This window comes from Aythya ferina (genome assembly GCF_964211825.1).
Source record: "Aythya ferina genome assembly, chromosome: 1".
NCBI classification, from domain to species: domain Eukaryota; kingdom Metazoa; phylum Chordata; class Aves; order Anseriformes; family Anatidae; genus Aythya; species Aythya ferina.
Window position 1 is genome coordinate 16,386,062 of NC_140296.1, and position 12,036 is coordinate 16,398,097.

The 12,036-nt window shown below is 37.9% G+C and overlaps 1 protein-coding gene across 11 annotated transcripts in view; it reads left to right on the plus strand.

The window, feature by feature from the left end:
- Positions 1 to 12,036, plus strand: part of GRIA4 (glutamate ionotropic receptor AMPA type subunit 4) — a 230,515-nt gene that overhangs the window by 149,279 nt on the left and 69,200 nt on the right. For all 11 annotated transcript variants that reach the window (XR_014692676.1, XM_084518175.1, XM_084518172.1 and 8 more), the window contains exons 5-7: positions 7,000 to 7,053; positions 8,943 to 9,101; positions 10,477 to 10,644. Coding sequence is in view for 10 of the 11 variants with exons in the window: in XM_084518175.1 (XP_084374301.1) it covers positions 7,000 to 7,053; positions 8,943 to 9,101; positions 10,477 to 10,644 (381 nt within the window). In the remaining variant the exon portion in view is untranslated. The remainder of the gene's footprint in view (positions 1 to 6,999; positions 7,054 to 8,942; positions 9,102 to 10,476; positions 10,645 to 12,036) is intronic.

The following is a 12,036-nucleotide window of genomic DNA, read 5'->3' on the forward strand; positions in this document are numbered from 1 at the left end:
GAATAATAAAAAAATAAATTAAAACGTGATACTTACAGAAAGGCAGAAATTATGTGCTAATGGATTCAGCAGAATATTAACTCAATTATCCCTCTACAACTTCCTCTGTTTTTTCTGGTTTTCATGAGCACAGCAACACATGAGCACAGAGGATCACTAGCACAACACAGGCAAGTAGTTATTAAGAGATCTGCATTGCTTTTACATGTAATTTAGTTCCATGATGAGGATTTCTTTATCCTTTGAGTCAGAAATGCCATGGACTTATCTAGTCTCTTAACATCTCCACACTTCCTGTTTATCCTTTTGATTTACCTGAACAAAATATAGGCTACTTCTGCTCACACAGGACCACAGAAGCAGATCATTGGCCAAAGACTTCGGTACATGCACAGCACAGTGCAGTTTGGGCCAGCAGCAGCAGCAGCATTGGACTGAGGCTGCTTCAGGGCCATAGCAGCAGCATTCTGCATATGTCTCCTTAGTCCAAAGGGATTGGACTTCATGAATCTCAGAGATTCATAAAGTGCTTTTTCCTCACCATTCCTGTCCCTCTTTGTTTGCTTTTTTTCTCTGGAGGTCTACAGAGCTGCTTGTATGCAACCCTGTGATGTCAGTGCAAACTGATAGCTCTTCTACTCAAAGCAGCCAGCTGCCAGCACTGCCACCAGCATCTTCCTCACCCCATGCAGTCAGCAGGAGCTCCCCAAAGACATTCATTTTCTATGAAGCAGCTGGGATCTTGCACAGTAATAGTCCCACACCGTACAGTAATACAAACATATTTTGTCATTGCACCACAAACTGATGAGGTTTGGACCCAAGAAATAGCTTATTTCAGTTACTGAAAGAACAAATAGGCAATAGAAGGCAAAGGATGAATACAAATGGTTTGGGGGATTCATAAAGTGACCTTCATCTTAAATCCTTCCTCTCTCCTTGCCTCCTTCATCCCTGCAAGCCTGCACATCCCATTTACCTCTGGGAGAGCCTATTGTAGGAATAGGCTTTGAATGGAAGCAACTTCAGCAGCAGAAAAGCAAGCAGCCATGTTCCGGGCACTGGCTACTGGCCCCTGAGCCACCTCTCCAGGCTTCATTCCCCAGCGGCTGCCTGTGCTATGCAGGGCTCGTGCTGCTGCACAGTGCAGAAAGGGACGTGACAATTTGTAAGGAGACACCTCTGCTATGTATGCTGCCTTCTTCTACATCCTCTCTTTTGATTGTAGGCTGTTAACAGTCCACACTCTCCCCAACACTAGCACCCTTTTGTGAGCACTAGCTGTTAAAATTAAGCTTATTTTTCAATTACTTTTTTTTATGGCTTTATAAAAAGTTTATCCTTGCTTCAGATATCGTATAAAATCCCATTGCAGTCGTGGTTTATATCTTCACCATTTCTGCCACAGTATTTCAGGTCAAGTCTCAATCTTCTGTCTTTAACAAGTCCCCACACTTTTTATATTGTGTTAGACAGACTTAATTTTATTGCATGTGTTCTTTTTCTTAAGGTAGCAGATTGTGAGACAAAACCAAAGAGGAGAACTTTTGTTAAAGTCCCTTTGCTAATGGGCAGCTATCATCCTTTGAAGAGATTTAACTGAAAATAAGTTCTTTTCACTTCAGCTTTAGTGACCTTCATCTGATGGAAATCATAATAAGGGATATTTCATGCTACAGAAGTTAAGCATTCTTTTAAAAGTAGTTATATACAACATCAATTTCATAGCAGTAAAGAGACAAGGATGACTTGGGGCCTGATTCGCTGCTTAGACACTGATGTAAGTCTGGAAATTGTTTTATGGAAATTCATGGACTTGCCAGTCATGGGGAAAAGAGAGAGAGAGAGAGAGTCAAAGCAGACAATGGTAGCTCTTCTTTTTGATAACAGAATAGTTCCTGAATTTTCCAGACCAGGACATTGTTCAGCTAAATAGAAAGAATGCTGTTGTCTAATAAAGTCAAAAAGTTCAGAGTTGTGTGTAAAGACTGAGTTTGTTTCAAATCTCCTTGGCTCTGCTTTTATGGCAATTTAAAGTCAACAGTATAATTCTAGCTACTTTTGATTAGCACTAGACATCGATGATGTGAGAATAAGGCTTTTTCTTAATTGCAGTATAATAGATTAAATAGTATAATAGACTTGAAATTCTCCTCATGTCCTGTTCCTTACAGATTCTTATACGTAAATGCATTTAATCATGTGAATGCTTTTCAATAGAGCCTAATGTGATTCACATATATATATATTTAAATATAAATATCTAACTATAAAGTCCACCTTTTTGTGGATTTACATACACTCACATACACAATAAACTTTGGAAAAAAAAAAAAAAAAAGTTGCATTAGATTCTTAAACAACCTTGATATGTTTATGGCCTGAGTATTTCACTTTGATTCTGTGCTGCCACATTTTCTGAAACAAAGGACTCAATAATAGCATGAGTATTGGATAGTACATTCACTTTTGTTGTTTTTCACGTTAACGATAATTTGGAGAGCATATTGTGTTTTCTTATTCATTCTTCTTCAGAACAGTGTTGATTATTTAATAATTTCTTCAGTTCTACAAGTGAGTTTAAAAGGGCTCCAATTCTAGGTGCTGGCCACCTTGGTCATTGAACTAAAACATGCAAATCAATACACAAAACTCAGCACATCATCCTTTCCCCTGCACTCATTCTTCCCCAAAGGCATCAAAACACAGTTCACCCTTCCCAACGTTTACTTCCCCAAATCACCATGGAGGAGATGAAGTCACCTTAAACTCTCACCACAACAAAAGCCAGGTGTAATGTGTATGTGGGGTTAAGAAGTCAGAGTAGGAATATAAAGCAAAAGTGAGTATTTAGAAGATTTAAGTGAAGTATTATATGATGGGAAAAAAATGGATCTGGTCCTAATTGCTCAGGTTTCTGGCACTGTGCAGTTTTGAATCAAAGCATCCTAAGGTAATGCAAAGGCCATGCATAGGGTCCCCCCTCACATGCAGCATCAGCACTTTCATGGAGTATCACTGCTTATGTGACCCATCTTTGGGGCATGGCCCTGCTGCAGGTTCTGTGGCCTGTTGGGGTGGAGAGCTGAGCCAAACCTACCGCTCCCTTGGCAGGGCCACCATAGGTGCCTGTGGCTGTGTCACCCTCTCTTCAGGACCTCCCTTTTGAAATGAAGATGGTTCTTGCAGCTCAGCCTCATTCTGTATGTGCATTTGCCACCTGCCAACAGGTGCTCGGGGCTTTTCTAGGAAGGTGGCACCCACAGGCACACCGAGCATCTTAGTTTGCATCGGGAACATGCTTTTTGAAGTTAATCTCCTAATTGTGGTCATTTATTGTACTGTGTATCACATCAAGGGAGGCCTCTAAATATATGAATATGTTTTCTTTTGGGTGATGCCAAATGAGAAGGTGCCTAAAAACACCCTGGCTGTGCACCAGTTCCCATTGTGAGTTCAGTCCAGGGAGCAGGTTGGAGAGTCCGGAGTAAAACCCTGAACTGTGCTTGCTATGGAGGCCCACACAGTAGCACAAGGACTTCTGCTGTACACATCATGTCTTATGGACTTTGATTCTTGCTAATGGAGATGTTAGACAATGCAGCTTTGCCCTCTCTCTGTATTGCTACAGAACTTGGCCTTTTGGTTATGAATTCAGAAGTGTATGAGGAGGCACGTGGTGTTTTAAGGTGTCCCCAGACTTAATGAACTTCTGTAGCAAAAGATTTATGGAACACACATCTATCAAAATCCCAGTCCTCTTTTTCCCTTTCAGAGTAGATTCTCTGGTTCTTTTACCTAACTTCTCTTCTCTGCCACAGAAGAAAAATATTCTTCCCTCACTCACTGGCACTCATCTGTTCAGTTTGTGGCTCTGGGCAATACCTACTATCATATGTATGGTATGGTTGAGGTCTCATCTCAATAAAAGACTCCAGTCACTGCTAGTAAAGAATAGAGAAAGAAAATGTTAGAGGTTGGGGAGCTCCTCTAGAAGTACCTTTTCATGTTATAAAGGACTTAAGTTCGTTGTCTGAATTTATCTCAGTGCAGTGGCACATCAGAAAGAAAAGCAGTTCATCAGATAGTGAGGATTCACATCCTATTTTATAGATCATAAGCTGCACCTTTAAGTATTCAAGAGAAAAAGGTGACTACATAAATTTTGGATATTCAAAACTATGAGATGCTCACAGAAAGCTGTTTTCACTAAACAGGCACTTTTCCCCTAAATCATTAGCAATTCCTGGTTTGCAAATTATATGTGCTCAATAACCATAAACATTTTCAGATTCAAAATCAGAACTGTATTTAATCTTTGTAGAAAATGCAAGCCATATCACATCATTTCTCTTCTCTATTTGCATGATCAACGTTCTTGGGGTAAAATTTGTCTCAGTTAGCATTAAGGATATAAAATGTAGGTGTCTACATCAGAGTTAATCATCATCAACTCTTCTTCTAGTCAGTGGAGAAAAATAAGCACTTTCAGGGCACAAGCTGTCTAATTAATTTTAGACATGTACTTTAGGATAAGATGAATCATTTCCTCAAAGTGCCTGCTTTTTCTACTGACTTTAAAGGAAGTGCAGACAACTAGATGATACATAGATGTGTACCTTTATTACCCACCCTTAGAGACAAGCATTGAGAGAATACACTGAAAAAATATATAATGTTTTTTCACAAATATTCTGTTTTGTTCACATTAAATCTGTGAATTCTACAGTTATTTCTCGGAACAAGCACAGAAGCAAATCCATTTAATCATGTGCAGTATTTAATCATTTTGACTACGTGACAACTAGGGACATGTATCTGATGTACCTCAACAGTTGCAGGATGATCTTGTGCTTGTTTATTTGACTGAAACACTGCAATTATTATCACAGTTTGTGTTATGAAACCAAACCAGGGAACAGATCACAAAGGGTGTTAATTGCCAAAGCAATGTCAACTCCCAAGAGCTCAAAGGGAGCTGCAGTGATTTGTGCAAGCTGAGGATGAGGCCCACAGTTATCATATCATGTTCATTTTAAATCATGTCAGCCCACTTACATTCAAACTGTGATGCTGTAGGTGTTCAAAATTTGAGTTTTAATCCCTATCATTTTCCCTGTAGTAGGGATGCAAATACATTTTCATTACCATGGATAGTGGAAGCAGTACAGATGTAAAAACACTATTGGTGTCAGAGATTCCATCTCTAAGGAAGCCATAGGAAGCCATTCAAATCCCTCCTTGTGCCAGCAGGGATTTGAACTCTTTGTATACAGTGGGGGAAAAAAAAAAAAAAAAAAAAAAAAAAAAAAAGATTTGACAGCACCCACCTCACATGTCTTGAGTACACAATACAGAAGGGTGTGATATCTCCTTCTTGTCCCCTTCCCCAATAAAATGGTTGCAATGATATTTAATTACAGATCTTAATGGGAATCTGACTGGGTCCAAAACAAACATTTTTTTTTATATGAAGGACTGACAATCTGGACAATCTGGGGAAGTTTTTTTGTTGTTGTTGGGGTGGGGTTTTTTGTTTGTTTTTGTTATGTTTTGCTTTTTAAATCTGATCATTTTAGCTACAGACTGAAAAAAAAAAAAAGTGATTGAGGTTGGGAAGAAAGCAGAATAAAATGATAGCAGACATTGTTTATTCACTTTATTGCTTTAAAACAATAAAATTAACACAGTTCTGACAAGATGCTTATGCCACTTTACTTGGAATTTCCCTTCCACTCTCTGCAGAAGCAGATTGACTTACTGGAACAACAGAGTTGGAAATCAAGCATTTCCAAGTGTTAATACAGGTCCTGGATCCCTGGGTGTCTTTGGCCAAATCATTTAGTCTTTCAGCAGCTCATGTCTCATCTCCAAACTCTGATGCTATCTATTTCATTCTGCACTGTTGAAAGGGTCTGCCAGTCTTCGTGAATGTTCTGTCTTTCCAACATGGGACATGGTCCATGAAGGCAAGAAGCTGCCAACTCTTCAGAACAGAATCTAGATTTAGGATTTTCAAAGCACAAAAGGAGACAGATCCATAGTTTTCCTGTTATTTATTAAGTAGCCATCACCACATGGAAAACTTTTGCCTGTATCTTGTTTATTCATTTAGAAGGAAGTTAAAATGATTTGCGGGGATGAATGTGTGAGAAGAAAAAAAAATCTTTGGACTGCAAGCAGATTTTTTTTAAGTGAGTGGTTAATCATTGAAAACCCTTGAATTCACTGTGGGTTGGCATATTATTTGTCTAACCCCTGTTCTTGATCTTGCCATATCAGGACTGTAGCACTTGCACATAAGGAGTGTTCCCTGTCTGCATCACTTGATGTTATACGTTTATTAAATGCTCAAGGGTAGCATGTGGCTTCCTCCTGGGAGCAAATGCCAAGGTTCCCCTCTCACCTCTGTGTGTCACCAGAAGGCCCTTGCAGCTACAAACAAGGGGCTTTCACAGCAGGGAGCATGGCTGCCTGTTCTTGCTCTGTCCTTGATCATGCCAAGCCCCAATATCTTTAGCGTATCGCTAAGAACTAAATAACACTTGTAGTACTTGACCACCTCAAGGGCAGACAACTTTAATCCCAAGAGCCGAAAAACTAGTTTGATTCATAAACACTGCACTCATTTGAAATGAAAAGGTACATTAGCAGTTAGGCTTTCTAGTTAATGTGTGACCTCCTGCTTCTGAATTTGTATCCCGTAGGTAATTGCCATACTTGATGAAATAGTATACAACAGTAACATTTTCAATCGTGTGGAAGGCACTCAGATTACCAGTTCATTACTTTCTTCACTTTCATTTTAACTTTTTCCCATGGTTAAACACCTGGAAAGTTATAGCTACATTATTGGAGAAAGACTCTCAACATTATATTGCTGATTTTATATATTTCAAAATTTATATCTATATGGCTGTGAAAATGCATTTCTAGACAAAACAGTATGACTGTCTTTTTTTTTTTTTTTTTTTCTTTCTTTCTCTTTCTCTGCTGCAGATTGTGAGCGTGGGAAAGCATGTTAAAGGATACCATTACATTGTTGCCAACCTGGTAAGATCTTTTTCTAGAATTATACCCCTGCTAGGTAAGTGAAGCACTTAGTTTTGCTTTGGAGTTACAGCATTTCATAAAATATCTGCCATTTGTCACTAATATACAGTTGTGCATAATTCATTCCTTACAGAGCATTAAAGAACTTGGTCCTGTTGTTTCTGCCATCTGTACAAGAAAGACTCAATATTATCCTCTTAAATCTTATCAAAATCAGTGTAGCATAAAGGACTGCTAAGTGTATTTTGTGACTGAATTAGACGCCTTTACAGACCTATGCTATCATTTTAGACTCATCTTTTTAATATTAGTAGGACAATAATTCTTAAAGTAACTTTTCTATATTCTCTAGGGGAAATTCATTCTGTTATAAAATCAGCTACTTCCAGTCAAATTACCAATTCATATTTTGACTCTAAGTCTAAACAGCACATTTACACAATGTTTAGAAGAGGGCAAAGGAAGAGTAAGTGCAATATTTTATTTTTTAAATAGCCCATTTTTCAGGCTGAAATACCTTCCTGGCCAAGCACGGTGAATGTAGAGCTGAGTCTAATGTATTTTACTCTCTTTTTACTTTTTACTCTCCCTCAAGGAATTTTAGTTGGCTTGAAATATGTTATTGTGTTTTGCTGTACTAGTACCTTAACTTAAGATAATTTCAGATTATTTTTAAGACCTCAGGCTTCTGAAATGAGAATGACCCTATTCACTTAAGGTCTTACAAATAAGGTTTTCAAAATTCAAAATTTATAATTCTCCAAGTAACCTTTCCCATGCAAAGTGGCTGCTGTAGGCAGTAGGGTATATGGTGGAGACAGTCACATCTACTTCTGCATTGACACATGTTGCTGTCTACTGGCTGTTCAATAACATGTGTAATAGGATTCCCTGATATGTCACCTTTCATATTCACTGTCAGTTTCCTTTAGGACATGAATCAAATCTCTGTCTTGGACTTTTTTTTTTTTTTTTATCTGGGGCATTGGGTCAGTACCTCACTTTTTTTTTTTTTTTTCCTCAGTTTTATACTTTAAATCAAGTGTAATAATACACTTCTGTTTCCTCTGCTAAATGCTGATCACAGGAATTTAAGAAAACAAAAAGATTACTTTGAGATGCCATTAAGTCTAGCAGATAGAAAAGGAGCACAAAAATTCATGTTTGTTTCTTAGCATCTTTAGCAGTTTTCCTTATGCAGTTTCTTGAAGTTCAGATACGTCTCTAAAGGCAAATTTTACTAAAGGATTTGTCTGTATACTGGGACAAATTAGCCTTAAAACCATAAGTCAGGAAGTCTATGTACTTTATTTTTTTTCATTCCATGTTGGGGGTCACTCCAGACTTTAAATGTGTATCAGATCTGAGAGCTATCACCACCATGTTTCACAAAAAGGTGATTCTGATACTGTTTTCCTTGTGCTAATGATGAGACCCTCATGTGCTCTCTCTACATCCTAATATCTATTATATTATCTCATAACTTGTGTAACTCAGGTAATTTCAGCCTAACCAATAAATCCCAGAATAAATATATTTACACAACAGTGTTGTTCGCTTTGCAAACATGCAAAGTAGCAGGATGGATCAAGCACTAATACAGTGCTCATTAAAATCTGCCAACTTCAGTGTAAATTGGATTAAGGATTTAATATTCTGTAGGCATTTTTCAGAATTGAATTTCTTGGTTTTGTTTCATTCTTTGTAACACAAATGGAAAGTATGAACAAAGTTTCAGCATTATTCTCTGATTTTAAGTCTTAACTTCTAATGGAAACCTGCTGTTGCCACCTTCTTTGAACATTTCTTTATGCCACCTTGCTGATCTAGAACAGATTGGACCCAGAGTGGTGTGTGAGAGCAAACAAATTCTTAAATTGATTTTCTAGGGATTCAAAGATATTTCTCTGGAGAGGTTTATGCATGGAGGAGCTAATGTGACTGGATTTCAGCTGGTAGATTTCAGTACACCAATGGTAACTAAATTGATGCAGCGCTGGAAGAAGCTAGACCAGAGAGAATACCCAGGATCTGAGACCCCACCAAAGGTACTGGATGGTCTGAAGCACTACCAATGATATCACTCAAGTGTTTTTAATTTCTGATTAACATTGCTGAATAAATGAGTAAAGACCGTAATATTTAGGCACAGGAGAATGCAGCTGATCATACTGTTACTGGCAACTAATAATGCCTGTCCTTGTGACTATGATAGAAATACAAGCTACAACACATTTCGCTGATGTGCTTTAATATCCTTTGTCAGTTATTCTCCAAATCACCTCTTTACTGACAGGAACTAAAGGTCAAACACTTAACTGACAACTTAATTTCAACCAATTTTACATGAATTAGTCTAATTATCTGGATTCAGAATTCAGAGATTTCCCAACAGATGAACTCTTCTGTATATGAGATGTAACCACAATTGTAAATTTACTACCCTTAAATTTTAATTTTGAATTTCCTGTAGAAATTCTATCCACCTCAAAACCTACTGTAGTCATCATTTTCAGTCATGATCTTACAGTCCAATTACATCCCAGTGTTCCTCTAACCTAATCCCTCACAGATGAATAACAAGAAATTTCTGTCGTCTACAATTTTCTTGGCAGGCAAATCAAAGCATAGTTATAAATATGACTTCATCAAAATAGCTCTGTTATTATATGTGCTAATACATATCATACCTACTTGAGACTGAGCTACATGGTATATCAGTAGCAGCCTTGGGGTTGCTATTGATAATCCACATGCAGTAAATTCATCAGAGGACCAGGCTGAGAAAATACCCTGTTGTTTATGTGGCTCCAAGCTAACATCTGCTAAAGACTTGCTCTACACATTTAATTTGTCATGCTCTCTACCTAGAGTAGTTACAGTAGTGTAGAAACACAAACTGTCTTAGATGACCTTCTGAGACCCATTTATTCTTCAGTACCTTGTGTTGTTCAGAGGGCCAACACAGGTTTGAAGAACATACTTTTGATCATTCTTAACAATTACAATAGCTTGTATTTCTGCTCATTTATCTATCCTTTTCAGTGAGTCATTTTTTTTTTTTTTTTTTTTTTTTTTTTAGTAAGTTAGGTGGGTGCATGAGGCTATTTCCCAATGGATAAGACAAATGGAAAAAAAAGTTTGAGAAGTGACTATCTTCAATTTAATTTGTTTCTTCTGATAATACTTCAGAGGCAGGTTTCTATGCCCTTATGAAATACAGTCCTAAAATTTGAACTACTCTAATGTACTCTTCTCAATCCTACATTCATTCCTCAGACAAAATTGCTTTTGGTTTTGAGAAGAGTTTCTGAATGAAAATGTACAAACTGCTGTGTAATGCCTAGCTAGAAATAACTGAGAACAGATGATTTTCATAAAGATCTACCAACTCTAAAGCAGTGTGTTTCTTCATCCATTTAGTATACATCTGCATTAACATATGATGGAGTACTTGTGATGGCTGAAACTTTCCGTAATCTTAGAAGACAGAAAATTGATATTTCAAGAAGAGGAAATGCTGGTGATTGTCTTGCTAACCCTGCTGCCCCATGGGGTCAAGGAATTGATATGGAGAGGACATTAAAACAGGTAAGGGTAGGCTTTATTGCAGTATTGTTTGTGAATATTAGATACTAGTTGTACGCTATATGATTCAGAAGATCTTATACTCAAGGTTATGGGAGAGGGGGAATTTACATGTAAGCTGCCATTTGGAAACAGCTAGGACTGTTCTGGACATTTTGCTTTATAATTTGGAATGAAGGCAGAGTGGAACTACTATTATTGGAAACCACTAGTACTTCTATTAAAATAGCTGGGACTTCCACCACTGAGATGTTGAGCTCATCTGTTGCTCTTTGCATATAACGTGGGTATGCAGATACTGTCATTTGAGGAAAAAGGTTTTTCTACCTAATATAAACTTTCTAATATTCTTCTGACAGTTTGAATAAATGTAGAATTCTTCCAGGGAAAGGTAGTGTTTTTTTCTTTAAAAAGACATCACCCAGAGCCATTGTTCACTGATGTCAAGATTTTGAATTCCTGATGAATATGGATGCCTAGAAAGTTCCAGATCTCTGTCAAGATGATTAGACTTTCATTTGAATGGGACAGTAAGAAAATAAAAATCCTGCAGTTGAATTTAAATCCTTGCAAATGAGCAGACTCTGCTCAGGAGAAACTGTTGAGAAGTGACTGCTGACAGAGATGGCAGCTCTGTGCCTGGAAGCCAATGTTTCGGTCCTGGAGAAAAATAAAAACAGATACAAATGGTCAAAGGAAAAGAGTAAGTGTTTTAAATCCACATCCTAATTGTTAGGAAGATAAGTAAGGCATTTTTTGTGCTTTGCATATTCTGTGCAGATGCACAGATCTGTAACAATTGTGAGAAGCACGAAGTCAGGCTTCTGTACTAGGTTGGACAGCGTGACCCTCCAAGTCTTGCCAAAGATACTTCTTGCATGGCTGGATCCTGATACAACTGAAGCCAGCAGCAATATGACCATGGCTTCTTTGGGATGAGGGCCCCAGTCTGGGTGAAGCAGAAAAGAGATGAAAGAAAATACAAGTTCTGTTTTCAGCTCTGAGACAGGTGATGGAAAAGTGCCACAGCCGTCTTATGGCTTTGTGTCTGTCCTTCGCCACTGTGCGGCTTGGGAAACACTCCTTTCAAGCCCTGTGTATCTCACCCATCTTCTGTGACAGTGAATTGCTTTGTTGTGTTTTCACAGTTACCTTGATGAGCAACACATACTCGGTTTATACATTTAATCCGCCAGCAGAGTGTGAGTTAAAAAAGGTGTATAAGTTCAGGCCAAAGATCTTTTACATTTATTTTACATGATCCAGAATATTCTTCAGTGATGATGAGAATGGTAAAAAATAACCTTCTCCTTAGAACCTGCAGCTGAAAAGTGTTGAAAACATCATGGAAGAAAAGGTCCACTGTCTGTCTTTGTTAGCGCATAGACACTGGCA